This window comes from Mobula hypostoma, chromosome 14, assembly GCF_963921235.1.
Source record: "Mobula hypostoma chromosome 14, sMobHyp1.1, whole genome shotgun sequence".
Lineage (NCBI taxonomy): Eukaryota > Metazoa > Chordata > Chondrichthyes > Myliobatiformes > Myliobatidae > Mobula > Mobula hypostoma.
This window is the reverse complement of record NC_086110.1, coordinates 43,834,758-43,861,956: the sequence shown is the minus strand read 5'-3', so window position 1 is coordinate 43,861,956 and position 27,199 is coordinate 43,834,758. Positions and strand designations below refer to the sequence as shown.

The window sequence follows — 27,199 nt, the reverse complement described above, 5'->3', positions numbered from 1 at the left end:
TGGCTATCCACCAATTTGCAGAATTCGTAGCCAGCTCCATGAACTTGTGTTTTTCCCTTGACAAACCAGGTTATTCAGCCTGACTGCATTCAGGAAAGTCTGCCTTGAACTGCTGCTGCCTAATCTCAGGTAAGTTCAAAACTAAAACTGAGATCCCATCAACTGTCAGCTCAGGCTGTGCACGGTCTCTCCCATCACCATTCTCTCTCTTCAGTGGTCCATTCACAGTCCAACTCTACATTGTTCTAATTGCATTGGGTCCGTCATTAACAGTGTAAATCACTAGCAGTAGCTCCAATGCTTTAGGCACATTTGCTCCTAGCAGCAGCTCACTTCCTGGATCAATCCCTCATAAATGGACATGTCTCAGGTGAGACCATCTCTGGAGATCCCTCTGTCATGGAATGTTTCCTCCATGGACTAGCATACTTTCCTGCATATAGATGTTGGGTAGTTCCAATTCTACACAGAACCTTCTCTTGACCCATGGTGCATAACAGAATGCATGTCCTTTTTTCATGTGAGGTTGAGCTTGTTCATGAGGTCCACTGTCTTGTTTACCCTTCTTAGACTTCACTTGTACTGGAATTATCACTATGCCCCCTTTCCTTCAGCTGAGAGCACAATTCCAATGTTTGTTTACCCTCACAGAACAGACAAACTCTTAGCTGATGAGACCATTTCCTTTCTATTAGTTCCAGATTCAGTTTTAGCTTTACCTCTCATGGTGGCCACAGTACTGACAAAGCTGCTTCCTTTAGCCATAGAACAAAATTGTGACTTAGTTTTGTTCCCACCTTTCCTCACTACAGGTTATGCAGCATCCTGTACATTCCCAAACACGGGGTCTGATGCAATCTTTACTTGCCTTTCAATAAAATCACCAATGTCAGTGAAAGTAATCTTATAGTTGTACCTTTCTTGCAGTTCACACACAACCATTCTCCATTTCTCCCTGCATATAGGGACATTTCTTTACGACAATTGACATATTGGCAGGCATATCCAGCTCTCGCATGTACTGCACTTCTTCCATGGCATTGCAACTGCCTCTAAGAAAAAGACTGTAGTCCCCAAGAGATTTCACATCTTTAGGTGCCCAAGAAAGAGATTTTTGCGTGCCAGCAGATGCAATTTTCTGTTCATTACCAAATGTACCTGAATATAGCCTTAGCTCAGGGTCAACATGCTGGCAACCTCTGTCAAGTTCTTCAGGGTGACCTTTAGTGTGCTGTTCAAGGAAATGGGGGCAGTTACTATGGCTATCAGTCTTGCCTTCAACACTATTTTGAAAATCCTTCATGAATGCTTGATACTGTAATGGATTGTCATTGAAGATTTAAATCTCTCTTTTAGGTGAAGATGAAATGTTTCGTTGTTGTGCCAATAAGGTTATTTCATTTTGCTTCCTCATAACATCAATAATACTATTTTCAGTTCTATCATCTGAAATAAAAGTGTTTCCATTCTGTAAGTGGAAGTCCCCATGTCCCCTTTGAGCTGTTGGATATGACATAGATTCAGAGTGCCTCATTAGTGCAGGCTGGGAGTAAACACCCTGAACTACCTTTTGGACGTCTTGTACATGTATGTCAAACACTTGAGCAACAAATGAATCAACATTGGCATTGACTGTTTTCCTTTCTGCCTTTCCAATATAGGAGCTCACACTGTGGAACTGTCTTGCTGGAGCACTTTTAGTACTCACCAAACTTGAAGCCCTTAGCGCATTAACTTTGGCCACCTGAGTGGCAATTTCCTCCTGCAACTTGAGCTGCTACTTCCTTTTCTGTAACTGTTCCTCTTGCTCTGTAATGCAGCTATATCAGCCTCTATTTTAATACATACAGAGGAGGTATTAGGTAGAGAAGATTTTTCTTCCTGCGGCAGAGCTTCGAGTGCTGACATTTGACACACTCATTCGGTTTCACATCATCTTTTGGATCATCTATTATATGCATATTCAAAACATGCCTTGGAATTTGAGAAACATCATCTGATGGAAGTTGAGACACCTATTCAATTGTTGCCGCAACATGACCTTCAATGTAACATGTTTGGATCAACTACTGTTTCACATCCTCTAGGAAAACACTGCTCAAGCCATCAATGTTCAAAACACATTCATTCTATTTTTACTTGTTCATAATGAAATTAGCATGCAATGTTGCTTAGCAACAGCTTCACAGAGATTAGTCAAGTCCTCAAGATGAGATTGTATTTGTAAGGCATTTTCCTTATTTTCCATAAGATCCTTAAATGATGGTATTAAACCTTTAATTTTGTTCACATTTGTTTTAATCTTATTTTGGAGATTTTCAATTTTACTCACTAAAGCTTTAGCAGGAAGTATAATTTCTCTTTTGTCAACCCCACCTTCAGGGTTGCTGATATCAGTGCATAAACCAGACCAAACGAAGTGTGCAATTCAAACACTGGCAATCAGGAGAATACTTCAGCACTTCAATGAAACAAAGCAGTGAACCCTCAGGCAAACACAATGTAATCGAGTATTGGTCTACAATGGACAGGAAGTGTTGACCATTCATAACTGTTCAAACTACAAATGTATAGCATGAATCAGCAAAAGGTGGCAGATAATCCTACTGCAAGCTTCTCCAGTTTCGCCAACTGGTCTGAGGCAATCCTTTGCCATTGGCTGGTGTTTATTCGGTATAGCTTTTTTTTTGTTGTCAAAATGTAGCTTTTAATTAAAAAAACCATAACTGCTGAGAGACTGAGTACAGGAATTGATACTGCGCTTCCAAATAGCTGAGTTCCAAGTTGAAAAAGTGTGTTTAATCCTTTATTACGAAACCAGTGAAGATGAATAATCTTATATATATTAGAAGTTAACAAAACTAAATTAGCAAATGGCAGAATAAGAATAATTAGTGGAATTATGTGGTCAACAAAAAAAATATCTACCTCACTCTCTCTCTAATCTAATTAGGACAAAGCAAGAATATGTAACTATACTCATTTGCTTTCAGCATGCCCCAACCCATGTGACAAATTACTGTGACCCATAATGAATTTACAACACAAATAACAATACAGACAAAAAAAAGATATGCGGCTCCAATGCTTGGTTAAAATGCTTTAAAATACTGTTTCATTACATGAGGTGAAAGTGTGAAAGATCACAATTGAAGTTGAACATTTAACATACACGTGTCTGCCTGCACTGTATATCAATGGAATTACCAGGTGAACAGGATTAAATTCAAGGATATTCTCAAAACTACCTTGGAAAGAGAGAATGGGGGATCTTGGACCTTACTCCAGATGGAAAAGGAGCATTTTGGATGGCACTAAGTTAGACCTTGAGTCCATGTATTTAGAACACACAGAAACCCAATGTAAAAGGCAGAAGGAATGCAGCATTCTCCTCTATTACCCGCCAGCCATTCCACATATCAGACACATCCTTGTTTGCTTAAAAATTCAAGTACATTCATTATCAAAGAATGTGTAAATTATACAACCCTGAGATTTGCTTGCTCATGGGTAGCCACAAATCAAGAAACCCAAAAGAACTAATCAAGAATAAAAGTAAAAGACCAACACTTGATGTACAGGAGAAAGGAAAAAAATACAAATCATGCAAACATTTGAAGTGAAGAACAGCATTCCAAACCAAAATTGAGATCTCAGATCCAAAGCCCGGTGCAGGCTCAAAGTCTTGCTCATCAGTTCATCATATCAGCCGGCACAGAGCACAGAAGCCAGGGCAGTATTTATAGACTCAACGCCATGGAGGTGATCATCATGGAGAATGAACAAAATCCGCTCTCGGCTGAACAACACCGTCTTTTTGGTCTATCTGGGCTGGCGTTTAAATTGACCAAACAGCGGAACAATGAAGGGCTCCGTATCGTGCACAGAGGAGTGAAGATCGCAGAGAGCACACGAAATCTGCTCTTGCCTCCAATCTTGGCCACCGTTTAAATTGTCTAAACAGCATATCTTACCTCACACTCGGACCCAAGCTCCAGGCCTAGACCATGCAGCCCAGTGACTTGCTCCGGGTCCAGATTTTGTCGCCCAGCTGCCCTCAAGCTTTTCAAATCAGCTTGGGGCCCAGAGTGGTCCAACCTTGCACCCAGTCCAGTTGTATAGGGACCGAATCTCCTCGGCCTGGATCCCGACTTCTCCTTTCAGCACCCAAAGTGATTCAACCTTGCTTCCAGGCCATCTGTATGGGTATCAGAACTCCATCTGCAATCTGTTCAGAGGAAAACATCAAACTGCCCTCTAGCAAAAAAAACCCAGATTATGTAAGTGGCAAAAAAAAGAGTGAAAAATGAAGAACATAAAACACAAAATCAAATGAGTTCATCTCAGTTTGGTTCAACCTAACGCTGTGTTGTTCATTATCTGCACACCGCTCTAATCAAAATTGCCTGAAATAGCAACAAAAAAGGAATGACCAGAAACTCTTCATAATATAAACTACAGAGTTTAATCCACACCCTTGCCCAAGACCCAGGGCTCCAGCACAACCCTCCAGCAGCATCAAGCAAGAGGAAGAGAGAGACCATTGGGACGCAGGGACCTTCCTCCAGGAGCAGAGAGCAAGAGGCTGGTAGATGGCAGTGAACATCCACTCTCTCCTCAATCTTCCTCAATGCTTTATCAGTGAGATTGCCGAGAAATGAAGTCGACTGTGGGCTCAGGCCCCATCTCCAGACTTCCTGGCCTCCGGGCCACATACCTCACCAAGCAGTCTTGGAGACGGCAAAGAACCAGATCGCCCAACCGGGCTGAAGGCACACCGCCAAAATGTAGATCACAGGCTCCAACAGTACCAGAACCACATTTGAAAGAAAAAGTTGTAAAACGAAGTGACAGACTTAGTTTTGTGAACTGTCTGGAGGATGTCCCATTTGGTAGCATTTTTGGCTGGCACCATCTTCTTCCATTTTTAATCTGTATGAACAGTACACAAGATGAGCTTTTCACGGTACCTCCATATATATGACAATAATAAACCAATTCCAATCTATTGTTCTCTGTTTTAATACAATTAATGAATGATCATCCAGTGTAGAGAATTCGAAAATTCCACCACCACCTGAGTGGAGGGATTTCTCATTACAATCCTAAGTAATTTACAATTGTAACTCCCAGTTCTCAGCAACTCAGCTAGGTGAAATATCCAAACCTTATTCACCCTGTGCAAACTTACAGTATCTTGAAGCATCTAGTCTACATGAAAGATTATACCTCTCCTTAAGGATCATCGGAACTAGTATTATATTTTGTTTATACACACACCGCCGTGGCAATTTTTTTTCTATGTTAGGAATGTTTCAGATCAATGCACTTCCATTACGGTTCAAAGGTTAGGAATTAAAGTTGCAGAGAAGGCGGAGAAGTGGCGACCAGAAAAGTCTCTCGATTCATCCTGTCTTCTCCCCAACCGCCCTCTTCCTGCAACTTAAAACTACTTACAACTTTTGCGTGTTCTGATAAAGAAATCAATCTGAGATATTAATTTAAGTTTCTCGTTAAGAATGTTCGAATATAGTGATAATTTCAGTATTTTTTATCGTGACTGTGATTATAGTGGAGTATTACAGTTTTGTACTAGCCTTTAAAGCGCCCTAACGTATGGAATTAGTGAATATTGCCGTGGATTTGCGACAGTTATGGCTAGAATAAACACTTTAAATCGGCAGTTGCAGATTTAAGAACTGTTATACAAGCGGTAGAGTGAAAAACAAACTACTGGAGGAACTTATCTGTGGGGTGTTGGGGGGATGGAATTTGGATCGAGACCTTGTTACGTATCTACAGCCTCCTGCTTTTTTTGAGTCTGCCTTGTTTTACTAAAATGATAAACGGTGCTTCTTGAATTTAACGTCTGAGAGGCTGCACTTATAATATATGGCAACTCAATACCCGCTAACTAAACAGAATAGGCTATTAAAATCATTCCTGATGTAGGGTCTCAGCCCAAAATGTCGACTGTTTACTCTTTTCCAGAGATGCTACCTGGCCTGCTGAGTTCCTCCAGCATCTTGTTTGGATTTCCAGCAACTGCAGGTTTTCTTGTGTTCTAGTATAGTACTGCATGTATAGTTTTGAAGTTATAATCTTGATTCTTTTTTTTAGAAATTTTAACAAATCAATGAAGAAATTCCCACGATTGAGAATAAATCCTGAATTCCATTGGTAATTTCCAGCGCGACTTTCCGCTCTGCCGCAGTTCCTAGAAACTCCGCCCTGCTTGCGACACCCACTTGTTTACCTCCGGAATCCATGAAATTATCCCATTTACTGTTATGAAAACCCAACCAGCCAATCACTGACCTTAATGGCTTCTCTGGGATGCGACTGCGACCAATTAAGAAAATCACCAGATAGATTTGGGTCTGTTATAAAACACTGACCAATCAGAAGCCCAATGCTATTTTGAAAAGGGGAGGGCTTCAAAGCGCACGAATGTTTGGCTGATTGTGATGTCGATCAGCGGCTGAGCCAGTGGGCTGAGCCAGCGCCCGGAGGGCGGGACAAGTCGGCCGTTAAATGTGGACGCTCTGAGTCAGCTGACTGACTGTTTGAGGACTCGCTGCGGCTGGTTGTTATTGGGTGTGTTTTGTTTGTGGTGTGTATATATAAAGTAAACATCCCGTGGCGTGTCACGTCGCTGCCATCGAGGAAGGAGAGCGCTTTAGTTAATATGCCGTCAGAGAAATCCTTCAAACAGAGGAGGACTTTTGGTAGGTACGGGAAGGGCCTGGTACATAGCGATGAAAGGATTGGGCGTAGGGTTGGCTCCGACGGGTGAAGCGACCAGGCTGGGCCCCTGAATCCTGGCGGCCTTGGCTGGCCGTGTCTACCATGTGTCTTTTTTATTTGCGCGGTGTGCGTGGCGGGATCCGCAAATCCGGAAATTGCACCCCATTTTCAGATGGGGTTTGGGGAATGTGCTGGCTCTCATGTCCAGACCGTGAGAGTCTTGCAAGTTGTGTAGGACTCGCGTGGACGGGATGTTTTGTAATCAGGGAATCAATCAAATTATGGTACTTACATCTAGTAATATTTTCATTCTACTGATTAAGTCTTGGTTTCGTTTTCCACTTCAGAGACATCCAGCACAGGATGGGGCCGACCATCAAGTGCCTATTTACACGAGTCTCCTTTGTTATCAAGATATCTTTATTGAAGCCTCATTAAAACCCAGTCTCTTGAGATTATGCATTAATGGAAGCTATTTTGGTAAATTCCTTATGGTTTGAAATAGTCAATAACGTCAAAGTGTTATTCCCCTCCACGTTACACATGACTAGGGAAACGCGTTGTCTCACTATGGAGGCTATATTTGAGGGCAATAGAAGTATGAAAGTGAAATATAGCAAATAAAGCAGGCACAGATTTTTCTTCCTTCCCTACTTTTTAGAAATTTTGTATTATGGTTTTTTAAAATGGTTACCCAACTGCCAAGTCATGTAACGTGACTCCATGACAAAATCCAAAACGGTAAGTCGTAAAAAATAATTTTTTAAGAAATGTCGCAGAGAAAATTGGCATTTGGGGATAAAAATCCAGAATTTGGATTTGGCAACCCGAGTCATAGATATAAATGGTGAGGTAGTGATGCATATGTAAACAAGCGGAGTTTAATTTGGGTGGTATGTGATTCACAAGTGAGACAAGCACTGTTTAGATGTGATCATCTGATGTCTGCTGCCCTCAAATCTTCAGAATTGTCTGTAATGGAAGTAAATCAGCTGAAAAGGCAAAATACTGCAGATACTGGAAACTAAAACAAATGTTGGGAATACTCACAAGATCTTATAGCACTTATGGAGAAGTCACTGATGAGAAAGAATCTCAACCTGGAATGGTCATTATTTTTCTGTCCACTGATTCTGCCTTACCTGCTGAACATTGCTACTTCTAATATATATTTCAACCTTACTTGTAAAGCCCGAAGTTCACTTGGTAGTCAAATTCAGTGCAGTGGAGAGCAAGCTAGTTATGTTACAGCATACAGTGAAAATAATTGGGGTATGTTCCTGTAAAAAGAAATGTAGATGAGACTAGTCTTGCCAATGTTTGGATTAAATTTCTGCTCACAATATTAAAGAAATAATATGGTAAATTCTAGCTGGTGGAATGGTTGAGAAGTGATGACATTGAACTGTGTATCACTAATATGCATGAGGAAACAGATACTGTTTATCCTATTACATGGCTGTCCAGTGGAATCCATTTTCACTCTGTTAATCAGAATTATATGGAAGTTGAACAGACTCTGCTATAAGTGAAGTAGAAATGTAACTCATTTTCAGTTTTTAAAAAAAGCTAGATCGATTGCTAGCTTGGAAAAGGTAATCTTCTTGATTTAAATGCTTTTTTAATGCATGGGCAGTGGAATTGATGTTCTTGTTGCCATTTGAGTGATTTGCTTTTTTTGCATGTGGGGAGGGTGATGTTTTTCTTTGAGCAGGTTTCATGGCTGTCTGGAGAAGACATCTTGGTTGCATACTGCATACAATACATACTTTGATAATGTAGTTGGAACTTTGACTTTTCCAAAATATGCATTCCATCCTTTCTTTATTCTACCTAGTTTCTTGTAATATTTTAAGTTTTATTTGCAGTTTTAAAAAAAGTCATTAAAGCCATGGTTATAGATATCCTGTATTATTTAGATATTGATTTAACAACCATCTTGGGAAATGGCAATTATAGAACTCATTTTGTTCAGTTAGAAAGGATTAATTGATTTAGTTGTGAGGTGGGGGGACTTTTGAGTAACCATTATGATGGGATTTTATTTTGAGTCTAACTGATGTGACTTAACTGGGATAGTTTCCTTTGTTTAGGTTTAAAAATATTAGAAAGGTTTGAGGGAGATGTTGGCTGTTGTTGACTGGGTATGAAAGAGAATGGCTGATAACCCAAATAATAGTAGTCATTTTTGCCTGCCAGGAGAATTTAAGGTTAGTACCAAGTCCAAGGAAGAGATTTAAAGGAAGATGCATTTCGATCAAAGTGGCACTGAGCTGCGATCCTGTTGAGATTGTAGCTTAGATTTAGTAGATTTTTTTTTAAGTTTGTAGGAATGGCTTTGGGATAGAGGGGAGTTAAGTGTCACATTAAGATTTAGGAACAGGGATGTGGAGGAGTTAGAAATCAGGTCTATGTTCTGCACTCTTGTGTTCAAAGTCCAGCAATGTGGATGGGTGACAAAGAACATCTGCAGTCTAGGCCTCTGCTTCATGCTCAAAGACCAGCAAAGGACATCTGTGGATGTCAGTCGCTCCCTGGTCTGTGGTTCCTGGAACTGGATGTGTGTGAGCAGGAGACCCAAGGGCTGGTTAGTCAGTGTGTCTGGAGGTCTAGTCCAGGGGTTGATATCGGTTCAGAGTCCGAAGGTTAATCATAAGTTGAAGCCCAATGGCTGAAGACTATAGGCTTGTTCTGGAGGGGGAGGACTGTCCAGTTGGGTGGGTTGGGGAGGGAGGAAAGAGGCTTGTTTAGTTGCGTGTGTTCTGTTGTTGAGCTGAGTATTGTAGGCATGCTATGTTGGTGTTGGAATGTGTGGTGACACATGTGGCTGCCTCCAGCACGTCCTTGGGTATATTGGTTGTTGACACAAATGACACAGCTCACTGTTAACATGTATATGTGATAGATAAATCTAAAATCTCCCGCAATAGCCGTAGGCTTGAGGATTGGAATCGTGTTTTTAAAAAAAATTGGCAAGGAAGCTCATTCCCCTCATGTTTCCTTTAAACATTTCACCTTTTACCCTTTACTGATAACCTCTGGTTTCAGCTTCACTCAACCTCAGGAAAAAAGCTTGCTTGCATTTACCCTATATATATCTCATTTTGTATACCTCTAACAAATCTCTCCTCATTCTAATATGCTTTAGGGAATGAAGTCCTCTAGTACTGGCAATATCCTTGTTCCTGTGAAACGGAGACACCTCATTTTCCCTTGGGGGGGGGGAGAGAGAGAGCCTGTAGTATGTTGAATTACCGGATGAGCGAGTAGTCTTTGGGATACTGGAAGTCTTTGTCTTTGATGCTTTGCTGCATGTTTGCTCTGTGGAGGGTTGTCAATGCTTTTTTTGCTGGTGGGGGAGTGGGGATCATTGCTGCTTATGCGTGGGTGGGGGGCTTTGGGGTTCTAACATTTAACTGTCATTTATTCTTTGAAGCACTCCTGTTTTTGTGATGGTCTCTGACATTAAATGCACTTTTTAAACATTTGAATAAGATTGGAAAAAGTGGAGCAAAGAAAATTTGCCTCTCCTGTAGGAAGGTGACCAAAACTGGACATAATACTCTAAACCAGGCCTCACCAGCATCTTGTGCAACTTCAGCATAACATCCCGACTCTACTCAATAGGCAGGCCAATGTACCAGCAGTTCTCTTGATGATCCTATATACCTGTGGTGTCACTTTCAAGGAATTGTGGATTTGTATGTTTCTAGATCCCTCTTCTACCCTACTCCTCAGTGTCCGACTAAAAGGTTTGTTCTCCCAAAGTGCAACCCCTCACACTTGTCTACATTAAATTCCCTCTACCATGTTTCAGCCCATTTTTCCGGCTGGTTCAGAACTTTGATAGTCTTCTTTGCTAACCCGGAATCCTGGTGTCATCAGCAAATTTGCTGATCCAGTTACTACATTATCATCCAGTTAATATTCTGATCCATGTGGCACACCATTAGTCACAGGTCTTCAGTCAGAGAGACAACCATCTACTACCACTCTGGCCTCTCCCTTGAAGCCAATGTTTAATCCAGTTTGCTACCTTATCTTGAATAACAAACAACTGAACCTTCTTGACCATCTTCCCATGTAGGACCTTGTTAAAGGCTGTGCTCAAATCCACATTGATAACATCCACAGCCTTGCCTTCATTAACTTTCCTGGCAACGTGCTTGAAAAATTCTAAGATTGGTTAGACACTATCTACCATGCACAAAATCCTGTTGACTATCTGTAATCAGTCCTTGTCTATACAAAGACTTGGACAGTGCTTTGTAAAAAAAACTATTCAGCTCCCAACTGTTTGCTCACATAAATGAATATTACAACCATAGCTTTTGATCAATTTAACTGATAATTTGTGAATCAGATGTTCCTTTTTCCACAGTAGAGCACAAAAAACAGGGAAAATTATAGAGATTTAAAAAAAAACTAAAAATTTAGAAAACGAGATGTCAGAAGTTCAGAAGTATTCACCCCTGTTTGCTCAGTACTTGGTTGAACCACCTCTCACAGTTTCTATAGCCAGTATTTTTTGATAAGTCTCTGTTAGCTTTCCACGATGTGATGGAGCAAAATTGCCCATTATTCCTTGTAAAATTGCTCAAACTGTTCCGGGTTAGTTGGGGAGTGGTGGTGTACGGCAAATTTGATTTCTTGCCAGAGATGTTTGATTGAGTTAAGCTCAAGACTCTGGGCCACTCAATAACATCAGTTTTCTTCATTTGAAGATGCTCTGGCAGTGTGCTTTGGGCCGTTGCCCTGCTGAAAGACTAACTTCCTCTCCAATTTAAGCTTTTTGGCAGGCAAGCAGGTTTTATCCATGATTTGTCTGTTTAGCAGCATCCATCTTCCTATGAATCCTGACCCTGCTGCTGAAAAGCATCCCCATAGCATGATACTGCCTCATTTTTACAGTAGGGATAATGTTACCTGGCTGATGTGCAGTATTAGATTTGTGCCATACATGCCGCTTAGTGTTGAAGCCAGAAAGTTTCACCTCAGTAGCTTTCAGTAGATGCACTTAATGTCAAATGTATACAATATACAACCTGAAATTGTTTCTTCGCAGACATCCATGAGGACAGGAATGTCCCAAAGAATGACAGTTAAAATGTTGAACCTCAAAGCTCCCAACCCGCCATGTACAAGCTGAGGCAAGGCAATGACCTCCTCCCACCCCCACCAGCACCCTCCACCGAGCACTCAGGTGTGCAACAAAGAGTCAATAAAGACACTGACTTGCAGTACCCCAAAAACTTGGCACCAGAAAGGTGCAGCTCTCCACAGGCACAATCCCTGGCAGCTCATCTTCTGTTCCCAATGTTCTGTGTTCTCCTGCAATGCTTCAGTCAGGGGCACTGGCCTTGAATCAGCACATCCCTAGAGCCACAAAATCCCAGAACCCTGGAAGTTCGTCTTCCGGGTTGTATAATTGGGATATCAAAAAGCGGCTGGTCATGAGGCCCTGAGAGTGCATCCCATTCCCACAAAGAACTGGTCAGAGGTTAACTCCAGGTCGGGTCTTCAAAAGAACCCTCCCCACTCTGAAAAGGGGAAAAAGGTCTATCAAAGATAGAAATAAAGCTGTTCCCTAAGATGCAAGCAAATGAATCGCCTTTTAGTGCCACCTTAGTCTCATCTGACCACAAGACCTTCCACATCTTTATAGTAACTTCTATGTGATGCTTGCAAAATCTTTAAGGGCAGGGATATGTTTTTTTTTTAAGCCAGGGCTGCTTCCTTGCCATTCTTCCCTAAATACCCTTTTGGTACAAGGCCTTACAGATTATGGAGCCTGGAACTTCATCTCCAGTTGCAGCACTGACTTCTGCAGCTCGCTCAGTGACTGGTCTCACAGTAGTCTCTTACAAGTGCAACAAAGTTCAGATGGGCAGGTTGACCTAGGCAGTGCAGCTGTGGTTTTTTTCCCCCACTTTTTCATGATTGCACTGGGCTCTGTGGTATGTTCAATGCCTTTTGAGAATGTCTTGTATCATTCCTGAGATTTGTGCTTTGTTAATTATTTCCTGACTTACCTTGAATGCTCTTTTGTCTTTGTTTTGATTTGGTCTGTTGAAGATCTACCATACTGCTGGACTTTATAGAGGTCCTATTTTCAATGAATTAATAATTAATACTCCCTTATAGAAGGAGGGGGATATTAATAATTCATTGAAAATGGATGATCCTCCAATTTTCTGCATCAAGAAATTGGGTGAGTTGGTAAGTTAATGTACAGGATTGCATCTGAGGAAAGTTAGCATTGTAATAGCAAAGGGGATGAATACTTTTCCAGCTTCTGTTTTGGTTTTAATTTTTAGTAAATTGACAGGTTTTGGAACAACTTTGATATAATGCACAATGTTTTGTATATTAGCTCAAATTCTACTTTAATATATTTTAAATTTAGAAAATGAGATGATAAAATGTGAAAATAGTTGTGGGAGCTGAATACTTTTTCAAGGTACTGTATATTTGGTCCCTAAGAATACTTTCCAATGACTTGCCCATTATTGATGTCACCTGGCTGCTTCTTGGAGCCTCTCTCAAAGAACGAAACAACGTTTAGCTATCCTCCAATCCTTTGGCACCTCATCTGTGGCTAAGGGTGTTTTAAATAGCTCTGCTGAGGTACCCTGCAATTTCTGCACGATCTCGCCACAAGATCCAAGGGAACGTCTTGTCAAGCTCTGGGGATTTCTCCACTAACTTACCTCAAGACTGCAAACACCTCCTCTGCAATCTGTAAGGTTCATAACCTCACTGCTGTTTTGTCTCTCTTCTATAGACTGTCCTCCTGAGTAAACACATGCAAACAAATTCATTTATGATCTTGCCCATCTTTTAGCTCCATCCATTGATGACAATTCTGATCTTCAAGAGGATCAATTTTGTCCCATGGTATCCTTTTGTTCTTGATATATCTGTTGAAGCCCTTGGGATTCTTCACCACCTCTGCTAAGCAACCTCGTATCTTTAGCCTTCCTGATTTTGTCCTTAAGTATTCTCTTGCATTTCTTGTACTCCTTAACTAGGGCTTCAATATTTCTCAAACCAAGTTTCCCTAATCATGTTATCCTTGTCTTATTCTGACATAAATATACAAACTCTCAATTTCACTTTTGAAGCCCTTGCCCTTGCCAAACACACCTTTGCCAGAAAACAACTTGTCTCCGTTCACACTTGCCAGATCTTTGCTGGTGTCATCAAAATCTCTCCCAATTTAGAATCTTAATCTGAAGACCATACCATAATTATCCTGAAACTAGTTGTATTCTGATCACTAAAGGCAGTGTTCCTCCTGCACAAACTTCTATCACCTGCCCTGTCTTGGTAAAGCAGGATCACCTTCCCCTCTGCCATGTCTGATTTCTGAATGGACATTGAACCTATGAACAAAACCCTTTTTTGATTTTGCACTAATTTAACTATTTAATATACAATTACATAATATAATTTAGTTATGTATTACACTATACTGCTCACACAAAGTGAACAATTTCAGAACGTGCTGGTGATATTAAACCTGATTCTGATAAGGTAGGAACAATAACATTTTTTTAAAATGGATAAGTTCATGGATGGGAAAGGTTTAGAGCAGGGGTTCACAGCTGTTTATTTTTAAGCCATAGACTACTACCATTAGCCGAGAGGTCTGTGGACCCAGGTTGAGAACCCCTGAGGTCCTTTATGGGTCAAAAGCAGGCAGTTGCAGCTGACAATTCAAAGATGGACACTGATTGTCATCGACAAGTTGGTGACTGCATTGCATTGTTGTGCTTCCAGGTGTTGAAATCCAAGCAAAAACGAATCTAAAACAGATTTATTTGTTTTTTTTTCATTCTGTAGGTTGGCTAAAATAGTTTGCAAGTGTAGTTCAACTTCCTAGCTTCCTCACTCTTTGTTTGGTAACTGTCTTTGCCCAGTTGTTTAATACACACAATCCTAGAATTATCTTGTTTTCTTGCTCTTCCATCCCAGCAGAAAAACACTTAAAAACAGATGCAGAGAAATTTCTTTAGCCAGAGGGTGGTAAATTTGTGGAATTTGTTACCGTAGGCAGCTGTGGAGGCCAGGCCATTGGATGTATTTAAGGAGGAGATAGCTTCTTGATTGGCCACAGCATCAAAGGCTACCATAATTGAATGCGGAGCAGACTCAATGGGCCAAATGGCCTAATTCTGCTTCTGTCTTGTGGTAAGTTTTCAGGAAGTCATACCTGCTGCACTCTTGACTTACCTATCCATCAGATCTGACTTGCATCAAAAAGCCCAAAACAGTCTTTTTTTAAAAAAAAGTTTAATATTGCAGCATTCTGGATGCCAGAATTTAGCTTCATCTCCTTTATTGCTAATAATTTGCAGTTAAAGCTGTTGTACTTGAGTACTTCCCTGATCAATTAACTGTTTTATTCCCAATTCCTCATCCCTGAAGAATGTCTCCAGTTTAATTTTAATCCTCACCTCTGTATTTTGCTGTTGGAAAGAATCCTTCTTGTTGTCTAAGGTCTTTGTGTTGGACTTATTTAAAAATCTCTGCTTGTACTGTTTCGGGTTTCTCCTTTAGCTTGTATCTCGAAATTTCTTTCTTTAAGAGTTATTTGGGTACTCAATGTGAGTAACTTCACAGTAAATGTGAATGAAATATACTTCAGTTTAAAAAATGATTTTGTTGTGTCCCTTCCATGAACTCTGCACTTCTCACTGCTTCGGTAAAGCAGCCAGCATAATCAAAGACCCCACTCTGGTCAATTTCATCCTACCCTTCTATTTGGCAGAAGATGTATGTACCACTAGGCTCAAGAACACTTCTACCCTTCTGTTATATGGCTATTTAATGTTCCCTAGTATGATAAAATGGACTCGACTTCACAATCTACTTTGATCTTGCACCTATGTTTACTTCCACTGTACTTTCTCTGTAGCTGTTACACTTTATTCTAAATTCTATTATAGTACCTTGCTGTACCTCATTGTGCTGTGTAATGATTTGATCTGTATGAACAATATGCAAGGCAATCTTTTCACTATATTTTAGTGTATGACAATAAAGCAATTTCCAATTGAAGAACACGAGATTCTGCAGGTGCTGGAAATTCAGAGCATCTCACAGTGCTAGAGAGACTCAGCAGGTCAGGCAGCATCTATTGAAATAAACAAACAGTTGACATTTTGGGCCAAGACCCTGCTTCAGGACTGGAAAGGAAGGGGGAAGAAGCCAATTCAATACTTTTGGCATTACTATCTGATAGCATATCTAGTCATGGTTGTGATATTTACCATTTTTAACAAACTTAAAATGAGTTGATATAGTAAAGAAACTTTTAATTGGTGCATTAATGACTGACAGCTCATAGTTGTAATTGTAACTGCCTTCACTGTTACCTAGAAGATTTGTTCTACATAATCTTAACTGCTCAATCTAAACTGGTTGCTTTTTCTTTTAGTTCATTTGTTTGTTTTGGTAGAAGAAAATCTTGAAGCTGTAGACTCCAAATTAACTTGCTAGTGTTCTGAATTCTATTACTGAACATGGTTCTATGTAAACTGTCTGTAGTTTTTAGATGGGGGGAGCTATTATTCTTTGAGTGAAAATAGTGTTTTTCTTTGCATTGCATATTTTCCTTGCATTCCTGATGCAGTATCATGCTAATCAAGAGTTTTTTTTTTAAGAGGCTAAAATGAATTACTTCACAGAATCCCTCAGGTTTTTATATTACCAGATTTTGGTTTGGATTTGCCTCTGGTTTAAATTTGCATGTTGCAACTTGAATTGTTCAGAATTAATGCCATTCAGCGTTCTGAAGATTTTTGGATTGACATAAAAGCCATCCCGCAAGACTGTTCCTTAATCAAATTCTCTGCCCCCCTGCTTTTGGGTAGGAGGGGGCAGAGACTGGTATTTTTAAACTATTGCTTTCATTTGTGTCTAAGGATATCGTTTACTTTATCTCTAGTATGTCTACTTGGGAATCAATTTTTGGTGCAACAGGGAAACTTTTTTGAGTTTTGATATTTATTGGGATTGTTACTGCTAATATTTTAAAAATTGCATATACAAATAGTGGTCTTTTTGTGTGTATGGGGGAAATTGCATGTTTGATCATCCAGCTCCTATGTGTATAGCTAAAAATGAATCATTACATATGGTTTTTAATCCTTTTCTTAGTTTTGCTTCACAAAGTAAGGTTGAAATTTTTGAACATGCTCTATAAGAGGGGAAATCTTTGTGGAAAATGTGTTTAAAGTTCAAAGAAAATTTCAATCAAAGGAAAGTTAAATCACTCTGTACAACCCTGAGATTCATTTTCTTGTGGGCATATTCAATAAATCCATAATAGAATAATAATGAACTTAAGTGTTCAGACAGTGTGGAAAAATACTACAAACTGTGCAAATACAAAAAAAAAATCAGACATGAGATGAGAGTACTTGAAAGTCAGTCCATAGAATGTTGGAACATTCCAATGATGGGGCAAGTGAAGTTACCCCCTTTGGTTCAAGAACCTGATGGTTGAAGGTTAATAACTGTTTCTGAACCTGGTAGTGTGTGTCTTAAGGTTCCTGTACCTTCCTGATTTCTTAATTATTTTTCATAAAATCCCTGTGAGAATTCCACAGTTTTACATAAAATTAATCTGTTTTGCAGAGCAGAGAGTGGAAGATGTGCATCTTATTCGAGAGCAGCATCCCAACAAAATTCCAGTGAGTACACTAGCAGTTGAAATTTTTTTTAAATTTCAAAATAGTATATGACAAGAATTGGGGAGATCGGACAAATTGGGAAGATGCTTTCCAGCTGTTGGTTTAATCTCCTGCTGCCCCCAGTGCCTTCCTGATTCTTGTGTCTTCTCATGGTAGCTGCTGGCTAACGGAACTAAACTTGACTTTTGTGGGATGTCTATAATAGCACTTGCCCTTCGCAGCCAAGTGCCTTCCAACATCCTCCTTACTGCAGGAACTTTATTGAACAAGCCACAGGCATTTTGTAACAATTGGAAAAAATGTGCAAATAATTAAAATTGATAGCTTTGAATATTCATTGAGAACCATCTTTTCCTGAAAATGGATAAAAATGAACAAATCACTTTTTCAATCAGTATCTGATAGAACTGATGTTTTTGTGTGCACTGCAGAAATACACTAGGGAGTTCAGATGTGCTGCCATCTAAGCTCTGCACAGACAGTTACTTGCATGCAAAAAGGCACATGGTTTAAAGTCTGGAAGTTCATTGCACAGCTGTCTTTTTGCTGTCAATTCAATAACAAGATGTACAGACCTTCAAACAGAAGCCAGAATGGGCTACCAATTGCAACGGGGATAGAAAATGCATGTCAAAAAGGCAATGTTGCAATAGTTGCGGGGATTTTAATATGCAGGTAGATTGGGAAAGTCAGGTTGATGCTGATTTTGGAGTCCAAGGTAATTTGTAGAATGCCTACAAGATGGCTTTTTAGAGCAGCTTGTGTTTGAACCCACTAGGGGTTCAGCCATTCTGGAATTGTGCAATGAACTGGATTTGATTAGGGAGCTTAAGGTAAAAGACCCCTTAGGAGATGCTGATCATAATCTGATAGAATTTACTCTGCAATATGAGAGGGAGAAGCTAAAGTCAGATTTCTCAGCCTTGCACTGGAGTAAAGCCAATTACAAAGGCACGAGAGAGGAGCTGGCCAAAGTTGATGGCAGAGCAGCAATGGCTGGAGTTTCTGGGAGCAATTCAGAAGGTGTAGTGTATATAATCCCAAAGAAGATGGCTTAAAAAGGCAGGATGACATAACCATGGCTGCCAAGAGAAGTCAAAGCCAACATAATGGCAAAAGAAAGGGCATATAATAGACCAAAAATTGGTAGGAAGTTAGAGGATTCAGAAGATTTTTAAAAACTGACAGAAGGCAACTAAACAAGCTGTAAGGAGCAAAAAGGTGAAATATGAAGGTAATCGAGCCAGTAATATCGAGAATACCAAATGCTTTTTTTTTCCAGATAGAGAGTAAGAGGTGAGAATGGATATCAGACCACTGGAAAGTGATGCTGGATAGGTATAATGGGGGAGCAAGGAAATGGCAAATGAACTGAATGAGTATCTTGCATCAGTCTTCACTAGCAGTATGCCAGAAGCTTGAGAATGTCGGGGGCAGGAGTGAATGCGATTGTTATTACTAGGAAGAAGGTGCTTGAAGCTGAAAGGTCTGAAGATGGACAAGTCACCTGAACCAGATGGCCTTCACCCAGGGTTCTGAAAGAGGTGGCTGCAGAGATTGTGGAGGCATTAGTAATGATCTTTCAAGAATCACTAGATTCTGGTGTGGTTCTGGAGGATTGGAAAATTGCAAATGTCACTCACTCTTCAAGAAGGGAGAAAGGCAGAAGAAAGGAAACTATAGGCCAGTTAATCTGACCTCACTGGTTATGAAGATGTTGGGAGTAGATTATCAAGGATGAGGTCTTGGGGTACTTGGAGGGACGTGATAAAATAGGCTGTAGTCAGCATGGTTTCCTCAAGGAAAAGTCTTGCCTGACATGTCTGTTAGAATTCTTTGATGAAATAACAAGCAGGGTAGATAAAGTGGATGTTGTGTACTTGGATTTTCAAAAGGCCTTTTAGAAGGTGCCCCAAGGCTGCTTGCAAAATTAGAGCACATGGTATTACAGGAAAGATGTTAGTATGGGTAGATTGACAGGAGGCAATGAATGAGACTAAAGGGAGTCTCTTCAGTTTGGCTGCCAGTGACTAGTGGTGTTGCACAAGTGTCTGTTGGGGCTGCTTCTTTTTACAATGTATGTCAGTGATTTGAATGACGGAATTGATTGCTTTATGGACAATATAGAAGATAGGTGAAGGAGCAGGGAAGCTGCAGAAGGACGTGGCCAGATTAGGAGAATGGGCAAAGAAGTGGCAGGTGGAATACACTGTCAGGAAGTGTCTTAGTCATGCACTTTGGTAGAAGTAATAAAGGTGTAGACTATTTTTTAAGCAGGGAGAAGTTTCAAAAATCAGTGGTGCAAAGGGACTTGAGTCCTCATGGAAGATTCCCTAATGGTTAACTTGCAGGTTGAGTCAGTGAGGATGCCAAATGCAACGTTGGCATTCATTTTGAGAGGACTAGAATATAGAAACAAGGATAGAATAGTGAGGCTTTATATGGCACCGGTGAGGGTTCACTTGGAGTATTGTGAGCAGTTTGGATCCCTTATCTAAGAAAGGCTGTACTGGCATTGGAGAGAGTTCAAAGGAGGTTCACAAAAATGATTCTCTGATCATATGAGGAGTGTTTAATGGCTCTGGGCTTTAGGGTGGTGGAGGGGGGGAAATCTCATTAAAATCTATCAAATGTTTGGAAAGCTTGGATAAGAGTGGATGTTTGTTTCCTATAGTGGGTAGTCTAGGACCAGACAACACAACCTGAATCTGGAATTTGTTGCTGCAAGCAGCTGTTGAGGCTAGGTCATTGAGTATACTTAAGGCAGAGTTTGATTGATTCTTTAAGTCAAGACGTGAAAGCTTACAGGGAGAAGGCAGGAGAATGAGGTTGAGAAAGAAATGGATCTGCCTTGATCAAATGGAGCCACACTGCCCAGCAGTCCCCAGATTTAACCCTAGACTAATCACAGGACCATTTACAATGACCAATTAACCTATCAACTAGTATGTCTTTGTATTGTGGGAGGAAACCAGAGCACCCAGAGGAAACCCATGTGGTCGCGGGGAGAACATACAAACTCCTTGTACGCAACAACAGGAAATGAACCCAGGTTGCCAGTACTGTAAAGTGTTGTGCTAGCCACTGCACTACCTTGCTACCTCAGTCACTCCTCTATATTGAGTACCAGTGATGGCCTCCTTGCAGCTGCAGTATAGAACTGATTTGAGTGCTGGTACAACACTAGCTCGCCCTCTATCTCCTTTGCATTCAACATTGAAAAGTGCAAAAGCACATGACACAATTTTACTCTTGAGCAAGTACTACCATCTTCAATAGTGTAATACTAGCTTGATTTGACACTAGTGTCAGTTTTGATTATGTCCTTGCCCTCAAAAAAGGAACTTGAATTTGTAACTTATACAGTGATTTCATGTGACCGTTCAGTGCTACAGCCTGAATGAGGGAATGAGGCAAGAGGGAGGAGAAGATGGCGGCGCAACGCAGCTCACAGCGGCCACTCCGGTGGTGATGTCTGTTATTTGTCGAGTAGGGTGCCATGCACAATCCTGATTTGATGAAGATGGACATGAAAGCACGGAGGAACATCTGGTGAAACTTCTGAAATGCCTGCTTTGCTGCTGCTGCTACTGCTACTGTGTGGTCCAGAATCTCTGAAGGAGAAGGCCCCGAGTCCTCGGCTTTGTTGGTTGCTTGGCGGTCGGGGCAGGGTCGAAGCGCTCGGCAGAGGATGGTGCTCGGAGGGGCTGGTCAGAGGCTTGAAGTTTTTGGATGGACTCGGAGTCCGCTGCGGTCGGGTGCTTCCAGTGGTGCTGCATCAGCAAGTTGGCGGCGCTTGGAGGTTCATGGCAGGGAGAGTTTCTCCTTTCTGCCGCCTGCGTGAGATGATGAGTCTATCGGGACTTTGAGACTTTCTTTACCTTGCCCATGGTCTACCCTTTATCAAATTATGGTATTGCTTTGCACTGTTGTAACTATATGTTATAATTATGTGGTCTTTGTCAGTTTTAGTCTTGGTTTGTCCTGTGTTTTCTTGTATCATTCTGGAGGAACATTGTGTCATTTTTTTAATGCATGCATTTCTAAATGACAATAAACGAGGACTGAGTGTCCTCATAATCTAATCTAATTTGCAGCCTTCTATATCATGAAACAGTGACTAATATCTAATAAATATATAGCTGATGTATCTTTTTTAATTTTCAGGTCATAATTGAAAGATACAAGGGAGAAAAGCAATTGCCTTTGTTGGATAAAACCAAATTTCTTGTCCCTGACCATGTAAACATGAGTGAACTGATCAAAATCATACGGTATGCATTTTATATAAACGGTCATTGAGTGTGTTGGTCCTTTGTATTCAAACATTTTGATTAGTGCATAAAGCCATCAATTGTTTTTAATCAAAATCTTATCTGTAAAGTTAATGAAGTTTCTGTGGCTTCTAAATCACTTTAGAGGTTTTATGCACCATTGTCACCTGGGCTGATTTGCTATTATACATCTTGCTCCAGAAATTTTGAACTTTGTTTTAAATTTTTGTGTATTTAACCTGCTCTATATGTTCCTCTACTTTTTAAAATGTACAGATATTGCAAATGTGAAATGCTGAAGTATGCTCTCAAAATGTAGGTCTTTGAGAATTGAATGGCTGATTAATAGGCTGTCAGTTAAATGAGCAGATGGGTGAATAGGGTTTGGTGTGAGTAGAATTTTGGGCAGTGATTTTGATGGGCAAGGTTTAAAGAGGGCTGTATGAAATGGGCCAACTATGAATCATTTGGTGCAGTTGGTCAATAATATTAAGGTATATGAATTTTGATAGCAGTTCTATTCAGACAGAGAAGTTGAAGTGTATTTTGGACTGTTATAAAGATGAAAGTGGGTGGTCTTTATGGATAGATGGCTTGAAGCTCATCAGAGTCAAGTATAATGTCAAGGTTGCAGTCTAGTTCTCTGAGACAGATGACTGTCCAATGTCCAGGGAATGAGTTGGGTAGAAGACAAATGGTTTGTGTCATTTCAGTTAATTAAGGGGAGTTTTAGTGTGAAAATTGGAACTAGCAATCTGAAAGCTTTTACTAAAGGTCTGCTTTTAAAAGATGTTGCACTGGGAGCAGCATTGGAAAAGAAGTGGCAAGACAAGTAATTCTCAGTGGGATGTGAGGGATCTCTAGTATGGTCCCACCTAGTTGGATAGTAGAAGAGGTGTTGAAAGCTGATGTGATTAGTAGATATTTGAGAAAGGTTATAAAGTTTATGGAATGATGGTGTTTTTTTTGGCTCAGTTCAGTAGCAGAGTTTAATACTTGCAGTATTATGGTGCAAATCTAATTAGAAGCATACAAATGAGATTCCAGCAAAGACCTGAGGACCTTTTTTGTCCAAGATAGTGTTTGGGGTTATGGTGGCGGGGGAGTGAGCATGAGTTGTATTATACTACAGTGAAAGACATGGTAGATATCTTTGACTTTATGCCGGTGCTTACCAGTAACAGTAAAACTGGGTGACTTCTCATTCAGCCTTGTCATTCAGCAAGCTGAGGTTGGTTATGCCAATTTAAACAGATGAAAATTACTAACTTTACAGTGAGTTACTGTTTTTTTTGTAATAATTACCTGATTGCAAAGTGCTTCATGCTAAATAAAGTAATGAAAATTATAATGTTCATAAATGTTAATATTTTAATGTCTTCATCAGTAAATTTGCTACCCAAGTTTGGTAAGAATCTGAAATGTTATTTCTAACTCTTTTAGGAGACGCCTGCAATTAAATTCAAATCAGGCTTTTTTCCTGTTGGTAAATGGGCACAGCATGGTCAGTGTTTCCACACCTATATCTGAAGTGTATGAACGTGAGAAGGATGAAGATGGTTTCCTCTACATGGTCTATGCATCCCAGGAAACCTTTGGAATGGGCACTACACTGTAACTGTAATTTGGTCTACAGTACCTCCCTCAATATTCCTGTAGGTTCCCTGCCACAAAGCATTGCAAAACATACGGCAGCTTATTCAGCTCCTTCAAGAATGAGGAGGTATCACAGTTAATTGGAATTAAAAAGCTGGTAGTGTAACTGCAGTACTTTGCTTGTTAGGCTCTCAAAATTGTACTGTATTCTTGTAAAAGCTGTCCATAGTCATTTTACGCCAAATTCAAATTGCATTCAGCGATCATCAGGTATCTTTTATTAACTACAGACTGAAGTAATTTGAGTGACTTCTCAAAAGCAAAATAACTAAACAGATTTTGCTTTGAAATGATCAGGAATTGTCTAAAACTCAATAGTGCTTCAAATGTGAATTACTGAAGAGCATTTAAGTGGCTTGTTCATAAAATAGATTATTTCTAACTAATCGTTATTCTCTGTCCACCTACATTCAATCTCTTTGGTAAGTGATTTTAAGTGGCAGTGGAAATGTTTCAACTAGAGAAGTTATGGCTTTTTTTTTGAAGGAAGGGCAGCCAAGAATTAATGCTATTGGATTCAGACATAGAAAAGAAGAGTTTCTCAATTTTAGTCTTTCACAATTTTCTTAAGGAAATTATTGCAGTATAACCATTTCTCATTTAAAAATGAAATTTGCTTCACTTCTGAATAGCTGTTTGTCAATTCAAAGTTGTTTCTCACGTACTCGATCTCCAGCTATGGATACTCTTGCTAAGATTTAGTGACAGTTGAATAGAGGTTGAACTTGATAAATCTGCATTCTAAATATATCCAGACTGTCTGTATTGAAACTGTGGTAAAGCACCAGAATAAAAATTGAACCAACTTTAAAAGTGCATCATATACAGTATAGTCTGCAGAAATAGGGATACAAATAATAAACAACCATTCCGTTACATCTTCTGTAATGTTTTTTAAACAATTAAGTTTTTGCTTGAAGATTAATTTAGCCCTCCATTTTGATTGCATGAATGTTCTTTGTCATAAATTTGTCATCTGTCCACTTTTTTCTTTGATATTGAGTATATAGTGTAACCAGGCATCCTAATTAACTTTACATACTAGTCGTAACTTTGTTTCTCTCCTTTTATGTGCATCTAAATATTGTTTCCTAATGGTAAGTAATTTTAATTAGTATCTTTACAGTGTATTTAAAGAACATTATTTTGAATTTCTTAGATGAGTAGTCCTGGAAATTTAAGAATATGAAATTTAAAATGTGCATACCTTTTATTTGTTAATGTGTAAATACTGAAGGCAGACTTTCTTGATTCACTGCTTTTGCTGCATATGTTAATACCTGAAATAGTAATTACCTGCTTTATATATCCTCGTCACCTTGCTGTAAGGAATTGCAGGCACAAAATCATTACGAAGGTTATTATTAAAATGTATAGGCTACATTATTGCCAAGAATTGTATCTTTTAGTTGTAAAGTAAGCCATTAGTACTGTTGACATTTGAGGAACATTGACTGCATTCTGAAATTCTTTGTATAATGCTGCAAATTATTCAAGCTGTTCCAAATGGTTAAATGTTCAGTATTTATTAGAATATTTAGACCTGTTACTGACTCTCGTTCTAAAATATCTCAAAACATAAAGCATTTAATTATTGCCATATTTCTCTCTCACCCATTATATTCCATTGTTATCACCTGCTGTCTCCACTGTGAACTTCATCCTGATTTTTGTTTGGTGTTTCTGAAAACAGAATGTGAAAAAAATCCAAAAATGTTCAACAGTGCCTTGGTTTTAGTTTTAACTGTCATTTTGTTTTACATAAATTAAAGTACTTCAATGACACTTGACCTAATGTATATTTTCAATAGTACATAAACAGATTTGTGTAATTTGTAAATTAGAACTTTTTTTATTGTATTATTTTGGATCTGCTGTTGAGAAACCAGAACTGACAACTTGTAAATATACTGTGTATGATATACTGAGTATGAACTGCGTGCCTGAATGGAGAGATGCATTTGCCCTTTTCGAATAAATGAGAACAAAGTAAAATCTTGGTTTGCTTTCTTCAGCAATGCTATTAATAGTAAACACAGTAAAATATCAATTAACAATTGCCACTGATACAACAAATGGAATTTAATCCCAGCGAGTGCAGGGTAAGTCAAATGGGGGTAATACTAAAGAATATTGATCAACAGCAGAACACTAGGGTTCAATCAACTCCATAGCCTGCGGAAAGTAGCAACAAAAGTAGGTAGTGGAAAAGAAAGCATAGTATTCCCTTCATAGGACAGTATCAAATATAAAATTTCAGATCCTATGCTGTAGCTTCACAAAATATTGATTAGAGTACATTTGGAATATTGTGTACCGTTCTTGTCACCATGCTATAGGGGCAATGATGTGGTTACATTGTAGCGGGTGTAGAGAAGATTCACTGGAATGTTGGCTGGATTGGAGAACTTGAGTTTTAAGGAGAGATTGGATAAGATGGGTTAATTTTCCTGGAGCACCAGAGGCTGAGGAATGAATTTTTACAAGTGTATTTGTATTTATCCATTTTTGTTTTTTTTTAAAAAAACACCAAAGCTAAATATTGCACTGCAGGCACTTTTGTGATAATTCATGATTAGCCTGTATTAGCCTACCATGAATATTTTATGAATGTTTCATTTCAATATTCACCAGTGAGACTGTGACAAATGTGAGGTCAGCATAGAATAGAATAATATACTGGAATATGTCAAGGTTAAGAAAGATGCTCTTTTGGAACTAGGGTGGGACAGAATATATCCCAGGTTACTATGAGAAATCAAAGTAAAATTTACTATCAGAGTAATGCATGTCACCACATGCATCCATGAAGTTCTTTTTCTGCAGGCATACTTGGCAAATCTATAGAACAGGATCAATGGACAACAAACTGCAAATGCATATATAAATAAATAATCATTAATTAACATGATGAAAGTCCTTAGTGTAGTTATCCCCTTTTGTTCAAGAGCCTGGTGGTTGAGGGGTAGTAACTGTTCTGGAACCTGGTGGGTAAGAGTCCTGAGGCACTTGTACTTTCTTCCTGATGGCAGCAGCGAGAAAAGAAAGTGGCCTTGATGGTAAAGATTTTTGATAAATAAATGCTGCTTTCCTATGGCAACATTTCATGTAGCTGTACTCAATGGCTGGGAGGGCTTTACCTGTGATTACTGGGCTGAATCCACTACCTTTTGTAGGATTTTCTGCTCAGACATTGGTGTTCTGGAAACAGACACTAATGCAGTCAGTCAGCACACTTTCCACCACACATCTATAGAAGTTAGCCAAAGCTTTTGATAACATACTGAATCTTCAGACTCCTGAGGAAGTAGAGGTGCTTCTGTGCTTTCTTTGCAATTATGTTTACAGGAAGGGGCCAGGACAGGTCTTCTGAGGTAGTAACACCCAGGACTCTAAATTTACTAACCCTCTTTACCTCTGATTACTGGCTCATGAACCTCTGGTTTCCCTCTTCCTGAGGTCTACAATCAGTTTCTTGGTCATGTGTGTGGGTGTGGGGGGAGTGGTGGAATTGCTGCACTATTAGCAATGGTCTTTGCATCCTCTGGCCACAAGAGTAGTACCAGAAGGTTGGTGGGTGGCAAATGTTATTCTTTTGTACAATATGGATAATCAGGCTATTACTGGAAATTACAGACCAGGGTTAAGCAAAGAAACTACTGGAGAGGGTTCTTAGAGATGGGATTTACAAGCCTTTGAAGATGCATAGTATGATTAGCAATAATCAGCATGACTTTGTGAGGGGAAAGTTGTGTCTTGTGAGCCTGATTGACGACTTTGAGCAAGTAACAAAGCAAATTGATGAAGATAGAGCAGTGGATG

General features: G+C 39.6%; 1 protein-coding gene across 1 annotated transcript; it reads left to right on the top strand.

Annotated features, from left to right (window-relative positions):
• Window positions 1-6,538: 6,538 nt before the first annotated feature.
• LOC134356236 (microtubule-associated proteins 1A/1B light chain 3B) lies at window positions 6,539-25,371 on the top strand. The gene is made up of 4 exons (XM_063067027.1): window positions 6,539-6,728; window positions 17,392-17,447; window positions 21,615-21,721; window positions 23,165-25,371. The coding sequence occupies exons 1-4, from the start codon at window positions 6,689-6,691 to the stop codon at window positions 23,337-23,339; spliced, it is 378 nt and encodes a 125-aa protein (XP_062923097.1). The 5' UTR covers window positions 6,539-6,688; the 3' UTR covers window positions 23,340-25,371.
• The last annotated feature ends 1,828 nt before the right edge of the window (window positions 25,372-27,199 follow it).